The following is a 23,643-nucleotide window of genomic DNA, read 5'->3' as shown; positions in this document are numbered from 1 at the left end:
TATTAATGCTGATAATATGCTAGAATTGTTTGCATTTTTACTGGAAGCAGGGTGGCTGGTTTTCTGCTTGTTCTTTTGTAAACCATTTTTGGTATAGACTAGCCTAGATAAATAAATTATTCTTGAAGGCTATGGTCAGGAAGGGGATTGATGAGTGAAGCCTTTGTGCATTTTTTATAAGCCTCAGCACCCTCTGCATATTCAAGTGGCATCAGATACAAATAGGTTAGATAAAAGGGAAATTGAGATATATTTGCAATGGTTTAAAACAAACAAAAAAAGCAGGGAAGAAAAACAATAAGGCACTAAACTGAAAAGAAATCTCAACGTTTTCCTCATTTCCCTCATTCCCTCGCTCCTGGGTAATTCCACAACCGATACATTTATAAACAGCTTTGTACAAGAGCATGCAATAATGGGCAGGTGCTCAGACACACACCCCAGCAGATAGAGAAGTGGATAAATATCAAGGCAGCCAATGATATAAAGAGATGTCAAAGAATTCCAGCAGAAATGGCAGTGGAAATTGCCAATGCCCACATATTCATCTTATGTCTGGAAAGAAAATCAATCCAGTGAATTCAACTGGTATTCACTGTGTTGTTTTCAGTCTGCAAATAATAGGGACAGGTAATTGATGACACATTTGCATTGTCTTTTTTTTAAATAAATTTTTTATTAATTTTCCAACATATATCAAAACACAACACAACAGTACACAAACAAACAAAACATACAAACACGTATAATTTCATAACCTCTTTTTCTTAAACCTTATTTCAACGACTTCCCCATACCTCCCTTTTCTGCATCCCTATTTTAAACTTTTCCAGCAACCCCTAATTTCAATTACTTATAAATCACTTTCTTTAATCCTTTTTCTCTTACCCAATTATTTGTCACTGCAATTCTGTTTTACATTACCCATAACATTTTAGCACTCATTAATTTTGCAACAGTTCTTAAGATAAGTTTTGAATTTCTTCCAATCTTCTTCCACCGTCTCTTTTCCTTGGTCACGGATTCTGCCAGTCATCTCAGCCAGTCCCATATAGTCTATCACCTTCGTCTGCCACTCTTCCAGCGTGGGTAGTTCTTGTGTCTTCCAATACTTTGCTAAAAGAACTCTTGCTGCTGTTCTAGCATACATAAAGAACGTCCTATCTTTCCTTGACACCAATTGGCCTACCATGCCCAGGAGAAAGGCCTCTGGTTTCTTATGAAAGGTACACTTAAGTACCTTCTTGATTTCATTATAGATCATTTCCCAGAAGGCCTTGATCCTTGGGCACGTCCACCAAAGGTGGTAGAAAGTACCTTCAGTTTCCTTACATTTCCAGCATTTATTATTGGGCGTATGATAGATTTTTGCAAGCTTGACTGGGGTCATGTACCACCTATAAATCATTTTCATAATGTTCTCTCTTAGGGCATTACATGCCGTAAATTTTATACCGGTAGTCCATAACTGTTCCCAGTCAGCAAACATAATGTCATGACCAATGTCTTGTGCCCATTTAATCATAGCTGATTTAACCATCTCATCCTGACACATTTGCATTGTTTTTCTTTTGCATTATGTTTCTCCATAAAGGCTCAGAGAAGTCAGAAAATCCTACAGATACTGTAGCGATCTCTGCCCAAGCATTTTATGGTCTAGCTTTACATTGTGCTTCCCAAGTACACAGGTTTTTGCAGACTTCAGCTTAAAACCATGTAATTGAACATCAAGAGCCCAAGTTATGACTACTCACCTCAATAATGGGCTGATTTTCCAGTCTGAAGAGTATCCAAAATCTCCCAGAAGCCTTGCTGTGAATATGTGGTTATTCTGTACTTCTCAGAATGCAACACTGCCACTTCTGCTTGCTTCCCAATAAAAATAAGGTCAGGTTGCTTTTCTCAAGAGAGAACATGCCAGGCCCAGAAACCTAGCAATTACATCACACTGTAATATATAATCACATAGCCATAATCTGAGGATTTAACAAACCCTTACATGTTTTGTTTGTATTTTGTTCAACTGCCACACCCAACCTGCTTCCAGGCTATCATAACATCCTGTGCTTTACTCTCACCGTCCCAGACATGGTGCAAGAAATCCATACCACTTTTTAAACTCCGCAAGCAAACAGATATTAAAATTCATGCCACATCAAATAGCAATTTATAATTGCTTCTCAGCCTTCTGGCTAATATCAAAGTATCTGTTCTTATCAGTTGAATATGTAATACAGTATGTTCTCTATGTAAGGACACAGTGTGAATCCAATTTTGGAACCAGGAGTTGGATATGAGGCTTGGTCCACCCACGACATGCATTGACCTGATATTGCAGGGCCCAGTGCAATTTCTTTTTTGGTTTAGGAACAGGTGAGTGAGTTCTTTAACTGTTTTCCATTCTCGTCAATGACCGAAATAAATTGATTCATTCATTAACTTGTTTTCACAAGTATGTTACGAAAAGTTGGTTTAAAAAAAAAAAGTTGGCGTAAACATAGAGATTAGATTGGCAACTGACACGTTTTCCTTTTTCCCCCATGTTGGAGTTTTGTAGTAATTGTTCCTCCATTTCTTTGTTCTTTATGACAGCCATCTTCAAAGGGCCGCCACATGCAAGATGGATCAAGCTTGTTTTCTCCTGTTTTGGGGGCTGGGACCCGTGAAGGTAAATGGCATTTCCGTGCACTCTGGCACTCGTCGCGGTGTCCTGTTGTGACAGAAGCAGTTTAGTCATGCCAACCACATGACCTAGAAAGCTGTCTGTGGACAAACACCGGCTCCCTCGGCCTGGAAGCGAGATGAGTGCCACACCCCATAGTTACCCTTGACTGGATTTAACTGCCCAGGGTTCCTTTACCTTTACCTATTTTACCTAAGGGCTTATTCACACCTCCATTTTCCCTGCTGCTTTCCCTCTGGGAAACCCAATCTGTAGAGCTGAATTGGATCAAACAGCAATTGGGCTTTCTGCGGATTGCCATTTGTTCTGATTTAGCACTAAAGAGCAGATTTTCAAGGGGAAAGTAGTGGGGTAAAGGCAAAACTGCTCAGACTTGTGCCTAGAATACACTGGACCAGTGGAAAATTGCTTTGACCCATGCTTTCTAGACACTGGACAAGCAGAAGTGTGATCAAGCCCTAAATTGTTGTACTTCACATGGTTATAATGAAGATTCACTAGAAATGGCCTAGCGTTGATGTAACTTTGACTTCTTAATTCTGAGGCTGTATAGTGCTCAATATTAGCAGCAGGGTAAGAGGTCAGGGACTTTCTTGTGATAAGCTATCCTGTCTGGCCTGCACATGGAGTCTTCACTTAACTACCATGGCTAAAAGATGTTAATTAGCTATCCTTCATCAGTTTATCAAATTTTCCATCAAAAGTCATTTAAGCTAGTAGTCCCCCACATATTGTGCTACAGAATTCCCACCTTGAGAAGATGCACTTCCTTTTCTCTACCCTGAACCTACTACTAACTAACTTAAAGCAGTGTTACCAAATAGTATTATAAGATAGAGAAAAATATTGTCTCTATCCATTGGCCCAGTTTGCACATAAAGTTAAAAAAATGATTTAATGTAATGAGGACAAGCTGTGCCTCTCCTCCTGGGAGAGTTTCTGCATTAACCACAGTTTAACATTACATTAACCCTAAACTATGATTAATCTTAACTACAGTATGTTGAAACAAGCCAGCTTCTTAAACTATACCTTGAAGTAAGTGTCTTTCTGCCAGAGTTTGTTCAGATACAGATGACACAGCAAGCTGTGGTTAATGACAAAAGCAAAAGCTTCCAACCTCCTAATGGCTGAACCAGAGGAGGAGCGAGGCACAAGCCCAAGGCTTATCTAGGATCATCCTCATCCTATTAAATCAGGAGTGAGAAACATGTGGCCCACCAAATGCTGTTGAACTCCCAACCCCCTGCAACCCCAGCCTGAATGGCTGATGGTCAGCAAGGATCAATGTCACCTGGGGACCACAGAATACACACACTCCATCATGTCTCCACAAACTGTTTACTAAATTAAAATACCATTACATTTTCAAATAATTAACTGTTATCTGCAATTAATTTTGTATATTAAATCAATTGGCCTTTGCTTTCTAGTAGGTGAGGTAAGGACCACTTAGGGAAGCAAAAGTATTCCCTTCTCAGGTCACTACCCAATGCATGCTGCACAGGTAGCAACATAATGAACTCCGAGCCAAGTCAGACACTCAGCGGTAGTTTTCTAGACCCTGTTTTTCAGGAATATCCAGTGGGGAAAAGAACAGGACCCCTCCCATCACTTCAGGCAAGATTAAAACAAATGCAAATATTTTGAGCTAGGTAGCATGGATTATAGGTTTAGCTCTATTGAAGTAAATCAGTACCCCCACCTTCTCCGATGTGGTGCTTTTCATGTTTTCAACAACTCCCGTAATATCTGACCACTGGCCATAATGGCTGGGGTGGATGGTAATCGGAATCTAACAACATATGGAGGGCACTAAGTTGGTTCCCATTTATTGCAAGCTTTCTCCCCCCCGCCGCCCCATAAAGATTATTATCTATTATATTGCAAGCTTTCAAAATTGTGAGTTAAGACAGAAACTTACCGTATTTTATTTATGAAAAGGTGCTTTTTTAAAAAAACTGGGGGCTTTTTGTTGCTGTTGTTGTTAAGAAATGGCATTTGTAAAATTTGTGAGGGAAGTCCTTAGAAAAGAACTTTCATTTAAAAAAATTAAGGTACTACAAGATTCTCCCCTTCTCTTGGCTGCTTTAAAAAGCAATTGAGAATTGTTTTTCCATGGAATTTTGCAAACTCTACAGATTGCTAACAAAAGAATTTTTTCATGAGCAAATCCTCTCAATTACTACATATGCAGCATTTTCTTCTATAGACAGTGCCACTCAGCTTGTCTGTTATGGAAAGCTCTTTCAGCACATTCTATTTCTAGTTTTTCTCAGTCAGATCCATAGGCATTTGGCAATGAAACAGCTGAACTGATCTCACTTGATGCCAGCTTCCAAAAGGCTATTAGTAAGTGCGTACTAGAATCATTATCCCAAGGAGTTTCTTCCATTTCCCCCACTCCAAAACCATGGCCTCCAAAGGGTATTAATTTAATCCTGAGTTGGGAAACATGCGGCCTTCTACCTTGTTTCATAAGATCCTCTGGATGCTATGATTCCATCCCTGGTCTTTGGACCACCCCAATGGGCACCTCCATGTGGGTGGCACTGTGGTCTAAACCACAGAGCCTAGGGCTTGCCGATCAGAAGGTTGGCGGTTTGAATCCCCATGATGGGGTGAGCTCCCATTGCTCGGTCCCTGCTCCTGCCAACCTAGCAGTTCAAAAGCATGTCAAAGTGCAAGTAGATAAATAGGTACTGCTCCGGTGGGAAGGTAAACGGCGTTTCTGTGCGCTGCTCTGGTTCGCCAGAAGCGGCTTAGTCATGCTGGCCACATGACCTGAAAGCTGTACACCGGCTCCCTTGGCCAGTAAAGCAAGATGAGTGCCGAACCCCAGAGTCATCAGCGACTGGACCTAATGCTCAGGGGTCCCTTTACCTTTACCTTTCCTCTAAGTACTGCAAGGTGGCATACATAGCTCAACATCTTTTTATCCTGCGACATAGGTTAGAGTGAAATAATGACAGGCCCAAGGTCATTCAGCAAGCTTCATGGCTGAATCAGGATTTGAATTCTGGATTCCAAAGTCTTAGTTGAGGGGTAGGGAATCTTTTTCCCTATCCTAGTGTGCAATATAACCACTTTACCCAACAGTAGTGAGCCAGCTATAAATCACACTGAGCAAGTTGGATTCTTTATTAGAAAAAACAGGATCTGCAACTTATCTCCAAAAGGTCTTGTCCCCATGAAGTGGTTGCTGAGACTGAAGGTCCTTGTTTCCCCACAGCTACCTAAGTCCCCTCTTCTCCAGGGTTTCCCCCAAGCACTCTGAGACTGTGCCTATGTAAAGCTAACTTATCCTCCGCACTCTCCATGCCTCTTGTGGTTCTGGGAGACCAGCGGGCAGGGGAGCTTGTCGCAGCTGGAGGGGGAGACACCCACGACTCTTCACCAGCCTGACTCATCTCTGCCTCTTGGCCCCCCTCCTCCTACTCTCCTGCTCCAGCCTCTGCCTCTGATTCTGAACTTCTCTCTGCCACCGACTCTCCCAGCTCACTAATCCCTGTTTCCTCTTCAGTGGTCCTTCATAGGAAAAAGGTTCTCCACCTGATTTAATGCACTCTAGGCAGGGCTGGACTTAGGTTTGATGAGGCCCTAAGCTACTTAAGGTAATGGGGCCCTTTATATGTCCAGCTGTCCTTTGTCAACAACAAATTGTCACTTGAATTGAATATATCCTATATGGTAATTTGTGGACCTAATAGATATCTAAAGTCAGTTGCCGCTGTTGCTGTATGTAGGTTTTATTTTATTTGTTTTTTATCTTATATTTTAGAAATGTACATCCAGGTTTTTTCCTTTACATTTTTTGGGGGGCCCCAAGAGAGTGGGGCCCTAAGCTATAGCTTGTTTAGCTTATACGTAAATCCAGCACTGACTCTAGGAGAGCTTTTCCTCCAATCTGGATGCTACAGCTAAAATGAACTTAATATATAAAGTTTTGCTTTCTTTTGAAAAGTTCCATAATGCAAAAATGTGGTTTCTTTTGCCATGAAAAAGTACTTCAAAGGCAACTTCCTGCTGCTGCTTTGGCAGTGTATGATTTTTGTCAGATGGTGACAAGGGAAAGTTTCAGGTTCAAACCAAATTTTTAGGGCCCTTGCCCAAAACAAATTAATATACAAAAAATAGTCTTGAGAGTCCACATTAAGGTGAAAAGGTAATTTCTGGAGCCATGACCAGACTAACTATATGCTTTGGTTTCATCAAGGTACAGCACACTGACATAATTATTAATAAGTACAGCTTGCTTTCTGCAACGTGATACCTCCTGGCTTTTGTAATACCATGACTGTGAAAATCACATCACATGTCACCTGGCCGGTTTTCAGACTTGCATTCCTGGCAGGCAATAGAGCTTCTTCTCCCACAATCTGAAGGCCTAGACTCACTACTTGGAAAGGTGAGCAATATGGAAACATAAATTCCTGAAAACAGCTGTGATCACCTGATATCACAGAAACAGTGAATTTTGTGGCATCTTAAGAGACTATGCAGCTCAATTCCAAAGCTGTTTACTTTTAGTATGGAGTAAGAACTACTGTAATGGAGTAAGCTCTACTGTACTGTAGGACTTTGTTCCCTTTACTCCCTTCCTAGATAGTATGTTTAGGACTGAAGCTTTATTGTGGCATGAAATTTGGGAGACAAGAGGTTAATTCACCAGAGGCATGAAACTGGCTCTAGGAAAGTAAACTCCTAAGGCAGAAGATCATGGTGCAATAAGGCTGCTGTCTTTGGACACAAGCAGGGTGAGAAATTATTGTTATTCAAGGTGAACAAGGCTATAGCAAAGAAACACATTGGGGATATAGGACAGCAAAGGGGCACAGGTTAAACTTTAACCAGGTCTGTGAGACATTAAAGACGTGTATTGATAGGCAGCAGTGTTTGTCAATTGTGGGGAACCTATGATGAACCACACTCCCATCATTCCCAATAATTTGCCATGTTGGCTGGGGCTGATGGGAGTTGGAGTCCAACAGTGGTTAGAGTGTCAGACTAGGACCGGGAGGACCACAGTTCAAAGCCCCACTTGGCCATGAAGCTCACTGGGTGGCCTTGGGCCAGTCATTGCCTCTCAGCCTCACAGGATTTTTTGTGAGGATTAAATGAGGAGGAAGAGAACCATGCACAGCATCTTGAGAGCCTTGGAGGGAAAAAAGTAGGACAAAAAGTGAGAAAGAGGTGAGACAGAAAATAAAATAAATAAACAGCTGGAGGGCCACAGGTTCTCTAGTCCTCCTTACTGAATTTCCTTCCAAAAAGGTAAGAATATCTTTTGCTGAACTCAGAACTTCCTCTCCAGATTTAAGGACTTAGGAACAAGTTTTAAAACCAGTGCTTTTTTCCTTAAAAAATGTTTAGGGGTACTCTCATTTTGACTCAAGAAAACCACCATTTTATAGTTACAGTTAGGTAGCCGTGTTGGTCTGCCGTAGTCGAAACGAAATAAAATAAAATAAATTCTTAAAAATTCCTTCCAGTAGCACCTTAGAGACCAACTAAGTTAGTTATTGATATGAGCTTTCGTGTGCATGAAGTGTGCATGCACACGAAAGCTCATACCAATAACTAAGATGGTCTCTAAGGTGCTACTGGAAGGAATTTTTAAATTTAATTTTATTTATTTTATTTTGTTTCCACCATTTTATAGTTCAAATCGGGACAAAAGAACAAAGATTCACAAAAAGTTTAGGTGTATGTTTCCCCCTAGGAAAAAAAGCAGTGATTAAAACACATACTATCAACATAACTATGGACAGTACAATTCTCACCCTACACATTCCTAAACATTCCTGTTTCGAAAATGGAAAAGCTTGCTAGTTCCAGGAAACGTTCCTCTTTTGAAATAAACACTATCTCCATCTACCTACAGGCGCTGCCTGGAAAAAAAACCAAAAGAAAACAGGCGGCGGTGTAGACGACTCGCAAGCGATGGGTGGCAAGGCTACGATTAAATATTTTTGAGCTGCTTCGGCTCCCGTAGTCCGCCGCCCTAGTTACTGTCTTCCCCATGGAGTCCTCCTGGGCGACTCTGGGCATCGCAGCTTTCCTTTTCCTCTTGCCGTTTCTCTTCGCCGCGCGGTTCTTCCGAACGAGGCGACCGCACGTCCCGCGTAACGCCGCCGTCAGCCTCCTGGTGGTGGCCGGTTCTGGTAAGAAAGAGACGGCGGAGTTTGCCCGCTCCGCGCTTTGCATAGCTAAGTGTGGCCTAGTCCACCCGAACTACAATACCCAGCAAGCACAGCAGCAAGCTTTCCCCCCCACAGCGTTCTTTGGCGCGAGGCATCCTGGGATCTGTAGTTCATACAGCGGGCAGAGGTTTGCATGGATCTGAGGTTCATTTGGTTTCGGGGAACCACCGTGAGGAGCCTCGAATCAATTTATAAGTCGCCTAGCTAAAATGACTGTAGTATAAACTGAGGGAGATGCTAAGCCGGAAAGCATCTTACAGAACCCTTCTCGCTGCTGTTGAGAGCAAATGCTGGCGCCACGTGCATTGCGGCTATATTATTATTAATTTATTTATTCCGCCTTTTCCCCAGACAGAGACTCAAGGCAGCTTACAGATAAAATAAGAACAGCGGAAATAAACATTAAAAACAACAACCAAACATTATTATTATATTATATTATATTATATTAATTATATTGTTATGTTATGTTATGTTATGTTATGTTATGATAAAATATAATTTACTAAGTACATACAGATAATTACCGTGAAAACAGCACAGCCCCAGCCCTTTAATTCAAAACACTCTGTCCCCAAAAACCTGTTTGGATAAGAAGGTCTTCAGCTGCTGGAAGAAGGATAACAAGGAGGGAGCCAGTCTAGCTTCTCTAGGCAGGGAGTTCCAAAGTTGTCCTGGAGCAGGCACAGAGAAGGCCTTATACCGCACCTCTACCAAGCACGCCTGTGAGAGTGGCGGGACTGAGAGAAAGGCCTCCCCGGAATATCTCAGAACTCGGGCAGGTTTGTAGGCGGGAGTGCAGTCTCAGTTAAGTTGGACCTAAGCCATATAGGATTTTGTAAGTCATAAGCAGAACTTTAAAGGGTGCGCAGAAACAGACCAATAGCCAGCTTAGCTGTTGTAACACGGGAGTTGTATGCTGCATTTGTAATGTGCAGCATTTGTGACAGCTGCATGTTTATGAATGCAGATGTCCCACCACCTTGAAGTCCTTTGCCCTGTAGCATAAGCCTTGTGGTGGATGGCTGACACCCAGCTGCATTTGTTTTGTTTTTTTAAATAATATTTATTGAAGATTTTTTAAAAATATATATAAAAAGGAAAAAAAGACAAAACAGAAAAAGAAAAAGAAAAAATAAATCCATCATTCTCAAATTTTCAACTTTCGTTACCTTCTTTCTTTGACCTCCTCCCCCTCCCCTTTCTTGTATCCTGGTTAATAATTATCGCAGCAAATCCTTTCCATAGTTCATAATATTCTGTCCTTACATTACCTTAAACTATTTTCATCTTATCTTATAGCAAACCTTAAAGCTTAAAACTTAAATCTTATTTTTACCAACTTCTCATAACCATATCATTAACCTAATTCTTTAAACATTTTTACTAGAACAAAGTAATTTCATTTCAACATTTTTCTAACATTCATCAATTATTTTAAAACAGTCCTAATGATAAAAGAAAAATAAAATAAAACGATCCAATCTTCATCCAGCGTCCCTTCCTCCTGGTCCCGGATTTTGTCAGTCCTTTTTATCCCATTAATCTGGCGCATTAACCTGGTGTCCTTATGTCCAAGGCCCTCAAGTCTCTTCCATGCCCCTTCCGCAGCTCTTCTTCATATTTTCCTTTCACTCGTGGGAACTCCAGCTTGGTAATGTTTTTGACCCTTTTCAGCAGATCAGCCCCATTTCCATAGTCCAGACTAAACTCCATGTGATATTTAAACACATGTTTCAGATTCCCTCCAAAATTAAGAGCCCCCACAGCTCCAAACATCTGACGGCCCGTTGCCAGACTCAGAAAGTCCAAACATCCCTGCATGGGAGGGTCAATCCAACCCCCCATTTCCAAGCCAGTCCAAACTTTATCTTTCCAAGTCTGGTTTTTTCCAAATTCATTTATCAAATCCAAAGGCTCATATTCCTGCAGGGCTGCAGCTCCCTCCATTTCTGGCACCCAAAATTCATCAGCATCCTCTTCTCTCATCTGTACTATCATAGCACACTCCTGTTTTAGTTCCTGGGTGGGCTCCATATAGTTTCCTGCTACCTGTTCAAAAGTTCTGGCCGCATTAGTCATCAAATCCGCCTTCTGGCTTAACTGATCCAATAGGGCATTTATTTTACCAAGAGCACCCAACAGAGCTTCTGAAAACATTGTCCTACAAGGTCACAAGTCCTTTCCCACGATTGTAATCTGTAACAGCTGCAAGCTCCCTGGAATTAGTTACAGTTTCACAGTCTCCCTCTAGGGGGAAAACTTCTGTTTATTTTTTCTTTTAAGGACAATAGCAACAAAGTTTCTTTTTTGAGATATTCTGTCAATATTTGTTCCTTTAAAATGCGAAAGGAAACATTGGAATCACTATGTTACTTTTCCTTTAGCTGTCTGTCAAAAACATTTGTCTCTGGTCAATGAGCTTCAAACGTCAGTCCTGACACTCCGCTCCAGGATCAGGACGGTGGAAAGTTACTTTACTTTAAACTCACTTCTGCAGGTTTAAACAGTCCAAAAAAAAAAAAAGAGATCCCCCTTCTTCTCCTGCTACCGAAGGGGGGTTCAACAATTTTAAATGATGAAAGCCAATCCTTTAAAAGTGATTTTCTAAGCTCTAGTTTACGTTGTCTTTGCTTTATTCTGACTACAAAGAAACAGAAGGCTGACTTCCTGTTTAGACCTTCCCGTTTCAGTACCAAATTGAAATAAATTTTTGAGTCCAATTCCTCTCTACTCGCCAGTCCTTATTTAAAATCCAGTTGTTCAAGATTTAAGTACTCACGGGTGATTCTTTAAATGCCAAATTGTCCCAGGAAAAAGGCAGCGCTCTCCGGCAACGGCTATGCGGCTTCGCTCCACGGAAAGAGCAATTGACTCACAGCACCGCGCCACTTCCCCCTCTTTGCTTCGGAGCCCGTTAATGGGTTCCTTTGCGGGTTGGGGGGGGCGCTAAGGGTGCCCGCCGAGTCCCATGGTCACAGGCTTCATCCGCCTGTGATTTTTTAAAGGGTCCCCGCTTCGCCGTAGCGGAAACGACCCGTTTCGTGCGGAGCTGGTCCCTCCAGTTCAGAGGGAGTCCGCCATTGCTGATGGCGCCACCCCGGAAGTCGACACCCAGCTGCATTTGATGCACAGGTGAACACTTGCGGGGGAAGCGCAAGCTCATCTCAGTCAATACGATAATATCTGCTCTGAAATAGGGATGTTTATTTATGTCCCGTGGAGCTGTCATAATATGCTTTTAAAGTGTGTCCTGTTCCATATATAAAGAGTAGGTGCTACAGAGATGGTCCAAAGCACATAGTTGCCCATGACAGAAAATTAAAATGCTAATTAATTTACAAATCAAAATGTCACGTGAGATGACCACATCAGGAAGCAGCTTTTTATTTTAAAAAATCACTTTCAGGTTTGTTTGTGGGTTTTGAAAACAAAAAACAAGCAGTGTATATATTTTATGGAATAAATGAATGAATTGTGAGTGTGCAGCAGCAAGGTGTGAGCTTTTGGGAAGGGCCACAGCTTGATGGTACAGCATCTGCTTTACATGAAGAAGGTCCTAGATCAGGGGTCAGCAAACTTTTTCAGCAGTCCACTGTTCCTCAGACCTTGTGGGGGGCCGGACTATATTTTGAAAAAAATAAATGAGCAAATTCCTATGCCCCACAAATAACCCAGAGATGCATTTTAAATAAAAGCACACATTCTACTCATGTAAAAACACTAGGCAGGCCCCACAAATAACCCAGAGATGCATTTTAAATAAAAGGACACATTCTACTCATGTAAAAACATGCTGATTCCTGGACCGTCCGCAGGCCGGATTTAGAAGGCGATTGGGCTGGATCCGACCCCCGGGCCTTAGTTTGCCTACCCATGTCCTAGGTTCTATCCCTGGAATCTCCAGGTAGGGCTGGTAGAGACCCAGTCTAAAATCCTGGAGTCTGGCTGCCAGTAAGTGTATGAGGCAGCTTCTTATTTGTGTATACCATAGAGTTTGCCCTGTGCTCCCCAAATTAGCCTGGTGTGGAGGATACTGTGGAACAGCCAACTGAATGGCTTCTGTGGGGGTGGGGAGGTGTCACCTTGTCCATCATCTCAGGCAGCAAAATCTCATGGGCCAAGCCTACACCAAGGTGGGTGAACTCATGGCATGGCTTACTCTGTGCCAGAGGATGAAGGGACCGTGTGACTACAGAGTCTTGAGTTTAAAGGATGTAAATTGGGCAGCCAGACCCATGCACAGCGGTTCATCTAATTGCTATATAGGTGAATATTTTTCCACTTGCGTCTCCTGCTGTCGTAGGGCTTTGAGGAGAAAGCTGCACCTTGCTGAAGTTCTCCCTTCAAGATAACTACGAATAGCATGAGAATCCTGCTTCATTTATCTATTCACGGAATATTTATTTATTTATTGCTTTTACACCCACCTTTTTCCTCATAAAGAGCTCAAGACAGCATACAAGGGTCCTCCTCAGTTAATCCCCACAACAACCCTGTGAGGTAGGTTAGGCCGAGAGGCATTGACTGGCCCTAGGTCACCCAGGCTGAGTGAGGATTTGAACCCTGGTCTCCCAGGTCCTAGTCTGACACCTAACCACCACCACCCAGCACTAGCTCTGTGGAGGGAGTCAGCGTAGCAGCAGGGTAAGCTATTGGTTAGTCTCAATAGTGTTGCACAGTATGACTATACTATTAAATGCAGCAGCCTCTGGGTAAAGGGTATTTCTCAATGTTCTACACGCAGAAGGTCCCACATTTAATCCTCAGTGTCCTCCAGACACAACCGGGAGAGACCTTTCTGAAACCCTCCAAGAGCAGCTGTCAATCAGCATAGAGAATACTGAGTGGGATCGATCATAAGAGCATAAGGAAAGCCCTGCTGGATCACATGAAAGGCTCATTTAGTACCGAATCCTGTACTCACAGTGGCCATAACCACATGGCTATGAAAGCCCAGATGTTGGACATGAGTGCAAGAGGACTCTCCCCACTCTGAACTAATGTTCAGAGGCAAAACACCTCTGATACTGGAGAAAGTACACAGCCATCATAACTAGTAGGCATGGACAGCCTCTTCCTTCATTAATTTGTCCAACCCCCTTTAAAGGCGTCCAAGTTTCTCTGACTTGGTATGAAGGAGCTTCTTAGGTTCCTAATATATTCCCAATAATTGGTTCCCTTCTAAAACAAACAGCAGCATCACATTAGTAGAATGCTTCTTGCAAATATAGACAAAGAATGTAAATTTGCCACAGGAAACCCAGTCAGTTGGGTGGGGTACAAATAATAAAATTATTATTAGTAGTAGTAGTAGGAAAACGAAGTTTGCAAACCTCAAAACAATTTTCTAGTATGTTGTATACCGTATTTTTCGCCCCATAGGATGCACCGGCCCATAGGACGCACCTAGTTTTTTGGGGGGGGAATAAAGAAAAAAAAATTATTTCCCCCCCAGGTGCGGGGCTGGAGCGGGGGAAGCCCGAGCTTCCCCCGACCCCAGCCCCCAGAACAGGCTGCTATCCGCAAGCTGTGGGAGAGCTGCACGAAGTCGCGCAGCTCTCCCACGGCTAGCGTAGAGCTGCGCAAAGCCCGAAGCCTGGGGCATGCTGAGCTCAGCGCACCCCAAGCTTCTGGGTGCCGGCAAGCTCTCCGCTAGCCGTGGGAGAGCTGCGCGACTTCGCGCAGCTCTCCCACGGCTAGCGGAGGGCTGCGTGAAGCCCAAAGCTTGGGGTGTGCGACTTCACGCAGCTCTCCCACGGCTAGCGGATAGCTTCCTGAAGCCTGGAGAGTGAGAGGGGTCGGTGCGCACCGACCCCCCTCGCTCTCCAGGCTTCAGCGAAAGCCTGCATTCGCCCCATAGGACACACACACATTTCCCCTTCATTTTTGGAGGGGGAAAAGTGCGTCCTATGGGGCAAAAAATACGGTATATGATTTTTCTTTTAGGAAGGCCCAAGCCCACTGGCCATGTAAGCGTAACTTTTAACGAAACAGAAATGAACTAGAGTTGGAGTACATACATATGGAAAACATTTGGCAGTTCAGACATTAGTTGACTGAGAGGGGGAAATGTGAAATGTCTGAAATGAAAAGTATTGTGCTTTGATATGACATGAAAGTTATCTCTATGGGGTTTGATCTATACCGGCTCAGTCATCAACACACATCAGTCTCCAGTTGATGCTGCAGTCATCAGAGTCTTGCAGTTCGCTGATCTCTCACAAGCCACCTTTGCTTTTGTGTTTTTCAGGTGGGCACACTACAGAAATCTTGAGGTTACTTAGTAGCCTGTCCCAGACATACTCTCCTAGACATTATGTTTTGGCTGATTCAGACAAAATGAGTGAAGAAAAAATCCGTTCTTTTGAACAGCAAAGAGCTGAAACCGCCTCCAATTCCTTGGTAAGTTGTGGCATCTTTATTGATAACTGTTTGTTTATATTTCACGTGCCGAAATGGTGACTTAAATCGCTTATCAGCATGATTTTCATTGGGCTCCATATCTGTAGCTCCGAGCACTTTGCTTCTCAATTTATCCTGCTGAATTGCCTCTTTATGCTTTTATCTTTATTGAATCTTACCTTTTACTCACAAACCCAAAAGTTAGCCAAGGGTGAATGTGGCTTTCACTCAGGCCAAAAAAGATTAGCCACCCCTGCTTTTAAGATAAGCCCTCGCTGAAACCAGCAAGGCATTTCCAAATAAGCATGTATAGAATTGGGGATTATAATCAATTACTGTTTGTTCTCATTAATAATAATAATAATTCTGTACACAAGGGAGAAATGTGCGCACAGTCAGAGGTTTCTTTTTAAAATGTCTGCTTGAAAAGACAAGTTGCTTTTCATTTTTCAGTTTGTACGTTTCCCAGAAAAAAGGGCTTGCCTATCTTCAGGATGTGGCAGAAAGTTCAAAGAGACCTCCAGCCTTTCCTTCTCTTTCCATTGACAGTTTAGGAGCCACCTGAAAATGCATGAGGAGTCATTGGTCATCAGTGGACTGCAGGTTTAAGAACCAGTGGTAAAAGTGATCTAAACGTATGAGCTCTGTTTCCCTGTACCTGAGAAGGATTTTATATCAATAAGGGTCTTCTGTCCATTGAGTAGAGTGAAAAATGTGGCACATCTGCCAATGCCATTTGCACAAGCACATCTGCCTGCAGTTCCACTACAATGCAGCTGCAGCACCAGACAAGGTCATGCTTTGTGCTGGCATAGCTGCTGGTAGCCGCATCCTAAACCCTTGGTGTGCTTGCCTAACAAGCCCTAGTAGGCTCGGGATGTTTGTTGTTGTTTAGTCGTTTAGTCGTGTCCGACTCTTCGTGACCCATGGACCAGAGCACGCCAGTCACTACTGTCTTCCACTGCCTCCTGCAGCATGGTCAAACTCATGCTGGTAGCTTCGAGAACACTGTCCAACCATCTCGTCCTCTGTTGTCCCCTTCTCCTTGTGCCCTCCATCTTTCCCAGCATCAGGGTCTTTTCCAGGGAGTCATCTCTTCTCATGAGGTGGCCAAAGTATTGGAGCCTCAGCTTCAGGATCTGTCCTTCCAGTGAGCACTCAGGGCTGATTTCCTTAAGAATGGAGAGGTTTGATCTTCTTGCAGTCCATGGGACTCTCAAGAGTCTCCTCCAGCACTATAATTCAAAAGCATCAATTCTTTGGCGATCAGCCTTCTTTATGGTCCAGCTCTCACTTCCATACATCACTACTGGGAAAACCATAGCTTTAACTATACGGACCTTTGTTGGCAAGGCGATGTCTCTGCTTTTTAAGATGCTCGGGATGTTACATAATAATGATAATAATAATATCTTTATTGTCATTGCCCCCTCTCGGGGACAACGAAATTACTTGGCTGCTCCATAAAAACACTAATTAAACAATACAGTATAGTACAGCAAGGAAGATTAGATGACTTTCAAAGTCCAGGCTTCCCATTCAGGGCCGAGATCGCTCTGGAGAAGAAGCTGTTCTTAAGACGGCTCATTCTTGTCTTCATCGTCCTGTATCTCCGTCCCGACGGCAGGAGCTCGAAGAGACAGTGACCAGGATGCGATGGATCTTTTACTATGTCCAGTGCCTTCCTATGGCACCTTGTAGCATAGATCTGCTCTAAGGTGGAAAGTGGGCAGCCAACAATGCTCTCTGCTGCCTTAACAACTCTGCACAACCCCATCCTGTCCTGGGTAGTACAGCTTCCGTACCACACACATAAGCCATAAGTGAGCACGCTCTCAATGGCACAGTGATAGAAGGCAAGCAGCAGTTTCTGCTTAAAATTCTCAAAAAGTACAGTCTCTGTTGCGCCTTCTTCACAAGCCCCCTTGTGTTGACACTCCAGGACAGATCCTCTTGTAATTCAATGCCCAAAAATCTGAACGTTGTTACCCTCTCCACACAGACCCCATCAATCAAAAGTGGCTGGACATTGCTCTTCTGTCTCCTGAAGTCCACCACAAGCTCCTTTGTCTTCCTTGTATTTATGAGCAAGTTGTTAGTTCTGCACCACTCTTTCCTAGCTCTGTATGTGACTTCAGCACATGTATGAAACATGGTCAAGCTTTTCCTCACTACAGCTTAGCCAGCAACTCTGTTATAATCAGTTCAGCATGGGAAATAGCCAATTCCCAGCACATCTTGCACAATGAAGACAAACTGCGGGCGGGGGAGGGGCAGGGAAAACAACACAAAGAAATATTTCTCTTTAATCTCTTGCTACATGCAATTATTAACAAAAGTACCAGAAAGAAAGGTGGCATCTGATAGGATCTTTTATAAATGCATGTCAACATACATCTGTTTCCTTTTAAGTATCTTAACAAGTTCTGTGTAACCCAAACTCAGGAAAACGAAAACTTTGTTTCAGTTGGACCTGCTTCTGAAGCTTTTAAATTTTGTTATTGTTAACATGCTTCTATGCCGTGTTTTGTTTTGTTTTGGGTTGAGGTTTCAGGGTTGGGCTTATCTCCACTAAAGTGTCTTTTACTTTGTAACATTTATTACAGTATGAGATTGCTTTTTTTGCAGGGGGGGTGTTGTCGTCTGATCTAGTACCTATCAAGTTCTAAGGGTTACGACTCCGCTGAGAACTCAAGTCGTTGAACCACATCACTGTTCTGTCTCAGATCTCTGAGGCGGAATTTTTGTTCCTACTCGGAGGGCATACATTTCTTTCTTTCTTTCTTTCTTTCTTTCTTTCTTTCTTTCTTTTTCATTTGAGTGCTTGTACTCTCCTCCGTGAAACTGGAAGAAGGAATTTAGCCCCCATCTCTGTAGAACAAGCAATATTATCAGGGGAAAAGATGAAATGGAATAAAAAGTAGATTTCAAAATGTTGTTCATCTGAATTTATATAAGGTCTGCCACTTGATTAAAGAAATCATATTGGTTATACATATCTACCCAGTAGCTCAGTGGGTAGAGCAGAAGACTCTTGATCTCAGGGCCGTGGGATTAAGTTCCACATTGGGCAAAAGATTCTTGCATTGCAGGGGGTTGGGCTAGATGACCCTTGTGGTCCCTTCTGTGAGGTTTATGGTGTACTTCTGTGCACATCTACACTGAAGTTAAGTCCCATTGAGTTCAGTGGGTTTTGTTCCCAGGGAAGCAGGTACAGGACTGCACCACCAACCAGTTAAGGATGCAATCCTATTACACTCATGTGGGAGTAAGTCTCATTGAACTCAATAGGACTTTCATCTGAGTAGACATATATAGGCTTGCCCTGTAAGACTGCAACCCTACACACGTGTGGTGTAGTGGTTAAGAGCAGTGGTGAACCGGATTCGCCTCTCTGCTCCTCCACATACAGCTGCTGGGTGACCTTGGGCTAGTCACACTTCTCTGAAGTCTCTTAGCCTCACTCACCTCACAGAGTGTTTGTTGTGGGGGAGGAAGGGAAAGGAGGTTGTTAGCCGCTTTGAAATTCCTTAGGGTAGTGATAAAGTAGGATATCAAATCCAAACTCTTCTTCTTCTTCTTCTTCTTCATCTTATTATTATTATTAAGAATGAACCCCACGGAATACAGTGAGACTTCCTCAGTTTAGTTTCTTCAGTTTGATTTACACATTGCTTCACACAACCAAAAAGAAGTTCCAAAGCGATTTGCAAAAACAAGAACATACAAAATAGAAGCGTCCATAACCACTTAGCCTAACATGAGAATGAGCACCATAAAACAAACAAACAAACAAACAAACAAACAGCCAGACCATTAGTTCTGTCCATAGCCTGGGAGAATAGAAACATTCAGCCTGGTGCTGAAAAGCTGACTAAGTCTACTTAGAAGTTTTTAAGATTAAGCTGCATAAAAATTCAGTTCAAATAAAGTTATTTATTTAAGTCGGCACCAGGAGAGGTTCTCTGAGGAATCCAAGAATACAGGATGGCATTGGAGCATAGGCAAGCCTTGTTGCTTGAACAAGGCTTAAGTGGAGCAAGATGCCTACCTATACCCTTTCCAGGGGAATCGTGTAGTCAGCAGGAGTGGCAGGATCCCCAAGGCATGGATGAGGAATGGCAGGATCCCCAAGGCTGAGAAGCTGCCTCCTGGAGAGGTTCACAACGAGGGGGAGCCACACACAAATCCAGCCATTGCTGACACAAAACCATAAAGCTGGTAATTTGTTCAGGGCAGGGAGTGGATCCTTGCATGTGGTCTGCTGCTTCTCTTAAGGAACTGTTGTGGGCAACGGATTAAAAAAAGTATATTTAAAAAAATGTAAAAATGAGCTAAAATAAACCCACTGGGGTAAATCGCACCACCACATCTCACCCACATAAAACAGGTTGGGATGGCCTCCTTATGGCTGTGGGCTTCACAGCATTTTTCTCACCAACGTCACTAAAAATTCCTGCTCGTGTTTTCTGTTTGGACAAGACATTCCAAAGATGAAGGATTCAACATTCTTAGCACATGCAAGATGAACAAAACAGCTTCGGGTGCGAATGAGCACTAGCAGCCAAGGCATCTTCCATTTTTTGATGACTTAAAAAAAAAGGCAGTTTCTTTGAAGATGGAACCTACCTGTGAGGTAGCTTAGGCCACGAGGCAGTGACCGGCCCAAGGTCACCCTGAGAGCTTCATGGCCAAGTGGGGATTTGAACCCTGGCCTCCCAGGTCCTAGTCCAGCACCCTAACCAGTGTGCCACACTACCTTCTGCCAGATCAACTGGTGTGACAGCTGCAGCCATTCCTGGATCAAAATACCTTAGCTATAGTAGTCTAGGCATTAGTAACCCCCTGATTGGATTACGGCAGTGCGCTCTATGTAGGACTCCCCTTAAGGTTGGTCCGGGAAGCTACAGGTAGTGAAGAATGCTACAGCCTGGCTGTTGGAGGAGGCGCCCTATCAACAGCACATAAATCCTGTGCTGAAATAGTTGCCCTGGGTGCCAGTATGCTACAAGACTTAATTCTAAAGTTTTGCTATTCGCATGTCAAGCCCTGAATGACTTGGGACCTTTGGGAACGCCTGCTTGTTACAGTCCTGCTTGGTCACTTTGAAGCTCAAGAGAGCTACCCCTAAGTAGTGCCATATGCTTCCAGGGTTGGTCTTACGTCCGCTAAGACCACAGCCTTTAGTGTGGCAGGACCTGCCCTTTGCAGGCTTCCTCCGGTGAACATCAGGCCAGCACCTACAGTATTGGCATTTAAGAGGCAGCTGAAATCTCACCTGTTTGTCCAAGCCTTCCTTGACGGGGTCACACAGCTACATTCCTGTATTAATTTAATCTATCCATTTGCGATGTATTTTTTTTATGGATGCAGTTTTGTTATTACTTTTTTCTGTGCCCTATGTTTTTCTTCATTTGGTATAGAAATTTTTAAGCCTGGACAAACTGGTTAATCTTAGCTGTGGTTAGCTGAAGCAAGCTAGCTCAGACCATAGTTTAGGCTGGCTTTTTTCAACCAACCGTAGAAAAGAGTAACTATAGGTTAGAGTTTGATAGACACACTAAGCAAAAGCAAAAGCTTCTAAAGTCTTCCTTGTTGGGTGTAAGGAGGAGTGTGCAAGCATGAGGGTTCCTGAGGCTCATTTCTGCAACACTAAATTATGGTTAGCATTACGTCTGAGCTGCAACTTCCGTTGCTGTTTCACCTTAGTAATCATTGTGAAGTCAAGCATAGCTTGGGGATTAGTTTTGTACTAACTTTGCCAAAAAGGTGTATGAACCAGTGTCCTAACTTATGACACAAAGTGCTGTGGAAATTGGGAGGATGCTTTGCAAGGTAAGATTAGAGCAGAACACTTTTAATAGGAAGCTCAGAAGATTTCAGTTCAACAGCATCTGTTGCTAGCAATTCATCTTACTGTCCACTAGGTGGAGCAATAAGCCAATTGTTGTTGTGCTGCCTAAGCCGCACAGTTTGAGCACTGTTTGAAAAGTAAGGAGAGAGACATTTGCTTTCATTTTCCAAGTGATTTTATGCATCTGTGCTGCCATGTCCGGGTCTTGCACTCATATTCATCATGTGTTTAAAAGCATGTGCCGGATGCTGCTTGCAGGGGAGGGGTGAAAATCCTGTGAAAGGTCAGGGCATCTGTGTGCTCTCTTTTGCAAATGGAGAACTTGCTCCTTTGGAACAGGGAAATAAGTTGCAATCTGGAGTCCACAGCCACGAGGCCAACCCAAGAGCCCCATCTCTGGTATCTGTTCCTTTTTTTGTGAATGGGAGGTGTGCAGCAAGCAAAGATAGCAGCCGCCTTATGGAACTATGTGCAAACGGTCACGAGTCATCTGGTGTAAATCTGTCCATTTATTCCCTTGTTTTCCAAGTTCACCCTCCACCGCATTCCCAGAAGCCGGGAGGTCCGTCAGTTGTGGAGCTCCTCTGTGCTGACGACTCTGCGTTCCATGTTTTACTCTCTCCCTTTGACCTTCAGACTCAAGCCGGATTTGGTATGTAAAACAACTGTTGCAGACAAATAATGAAGAAATGCCTTGTCTGTCCCAAAAGGAAATAACTATCTGGAGATAACAAACCTCTAAATATGCATACAAATTTAGGACTGGTTCCTGCAGGGTTTACTTCCCTCGATTGAGTCCTCCAACCTTTAAGCAGCTCTCTTGTGCAATGCAGCATTTTCAGGCTAGTTTGAATGTGGCAGTGGGTACTCATAAAACAGGGTGTTATCAGTCTGTCTAGCTGATTTATATCAAAGGTGGCAGAAGTTAGATCAGGATCTAGTGGAAGACACTGCAGTGATTTGCGGCCAGATAACAAGGATTTCCGGTTCCAAATTGTTTTAACAATAGCAACAACAAAGTGACTTTTTATTAGGCTGCTGCAATAAGAAGGCTAACCAGGAGTGAAGTTTTTGAAAGGACTGTGAACTCACCTCAGTTTTTCTACTAAAAACAAATTCCTTCATCCCATGTGCTCAGAGGCACCCTGTTCTTTCATTCTAAATAGGTGTCCCTTGTGCCTTGCTTGGTAGGGTCACGGGGTTCTAGTGAACAACAAAGTAGACTCAACATTCCTGTTTATACAGTATGAAAACTCTTATTGTCTTCTATTCATCTGTAATAAAGAGAAAGAAGTGTTTCTGATGGTACCTTGAGACTAAAAGTGAAATCCAACAACGCCCACCTGCCAGCAGAGCAGGCACCCTATTTATAATGGATTATCTCTCTTCAAGGTACCCAACAAATCTGCTCTGGGCAGCTGGGGACCAGGCAGCGCAGATTTGGAGGGCCACAGGACATGTAGGGGAAAGAAGATGAAGGGAAACTCCTCTCACACAAGCAGAAGTCTGCTTCCTTGGTGTTGGGATTGTTGCCCTAAATCTTTAGAAGCTTTTTTTTTTTTTTGGCACATGGCAAAGCTTCCATAAAAGGACCCCTGACCATTAGGTCCAGTCGTGACCGACTCTGGGGTTGCGGCGCTCATCTCGCTTTATTGGCCGAGGGAGCCGGCGTACATCTTCCGGGTCATGTGGCCAGCATGACTAAGCCGCTTCTGGCGAACCAGAGCAGCGCACGGAAACGCCATTTACCTTCCCGCCAGAGCGGTACCTATTTATCTACTTGCACTTTGATGTGCTTTCGAACTGCTAGGTTGGCAGGAGCAGGGACCGAGCAACGGGAGCTCACCCCGCGTTGGGGATTCGAACCGCCGACCTTCTGATCGGCAAGTCCTAGGCTCTGTGGTTTAACCCACAGCGCCACACGTGTCCCACGCTTCCTTATAGACAGTGCTAAATTGGACCTCAGATGAGGTTCGATAGTCTGCTAGGAGAAGCTTGTGCCATGTTGTAATAACAAGGTTCTAAAAAGTTAGTTTCAAGGTAACTTTTCTTTCTGTCTAACTTTTCTTTCTATCTGGCGCCACCCCCACCCCCAGAAGAGCAATGCGGGAACAGAGTGGCGCTTGTTGACTGTCCATTGCAAAGTCATAGGGGGTGGAACACTCTCCTGACTTCAAAGTGATTCTCCCGTAAAGCTAGTTGCTGACCAGAGTATGAAAGAAAACAAAGGAGAGACCTTAGTGAACCCAGCCCTGTTCCCTGTTTCTTCCCCATACATTGATTTTTGCTTTTCATTAAAGAGGAAGCAAAATGCCTTAATTCAAATGAAACAGACCGTCTTTATGCGACGAGTACATTAGGACATTGCCTTGTTACAGCGATGGCTCCGTTTAATTAGCATCAATTGTATTGAGTTTCCATCATAAGGGAAATTGTCTGGAAAATCAAACAGACCATTACATTGCTGGAGGAGACGATGTGGAAAAAGTCAAAGGAGT

At 43.4% G+C, this 23,643-nt stretch overlaps 2 protein-coding genes across 7 annotated transcripts in view; one reads left to right on the top strand and one right to left on the bottom strand.

Moving 5' to 3' along the window:
• The window catches only part of LOC310765575 (TLC domain-containing protein 4-B-like), a 38,869-nt gene extending 37,002 nt beyond the window's left edge, over nt 1–1,867 (bottom strand). The window contains exon 1 of the mRNA XM_083620759.1: nt 1,755–1,867. The gene's annotated coding sequence lies outside the window, so the exon portion shown is untranslated. The remainder of the gene's footprint in view (nt 1–1,754) is intronic.
• Nucleotides 1,868–2,253: 386 nt separating this feature from the next.
• Nucleotides 2,254–23,643, top strand: part of ALG14 (ALG14 UDP-N-acetylglucosaminyltransferase subunit) — a 55,688-nt gene continuing 34,298 nt past the window's right edge. For 4 of the 6 annotated variants that reach the window (XR_014549638.1, XR_014549639.1, XR_014549640.1 and 1 more), the window contains exons 1-3: nt 8,607–8,847; nt 15,140–15,291; nt 21,675–21,797. Coding sequence is in view for 3 of the 6 variants with exons in the window: in XM_083620764.1 (XP_083476890.1) it covers nt 8,706–8,847; nt 15,140–15,291; nt 21,675–21,797 (417 nt within the window). In the remaining 3 variants the exon portion in view is untranslated. Of the gene's footprint in view, nt 2,374–2,592; nt 2,669–8,606; nt 8,848–15,139; nt 15,292–21,674; nt 21,798–23,643 lie in introns of those variants that run through there. The other 2 variants (XM_083620765.1, XM_083620766.1) reach the window with 2 other exon arrangements.

Source organism: Podarcis filfolensis, assembly GCF_964270895.1.
Source record: "Podarcis filfolensis genome assembly, chromosome: 6".
Taxonomy (NCBI): Eukaryota; Metazoa; Chordata; class Lepidosauria; order Squamata; family Lacertidae; genus Podarcis; species Podarcis filfolensis.
The sequence above is the reverse complement of the archived record's forward strand: the minus strand, read 5'-3'. Positions and strand labels throughout refer to the sequence as shown.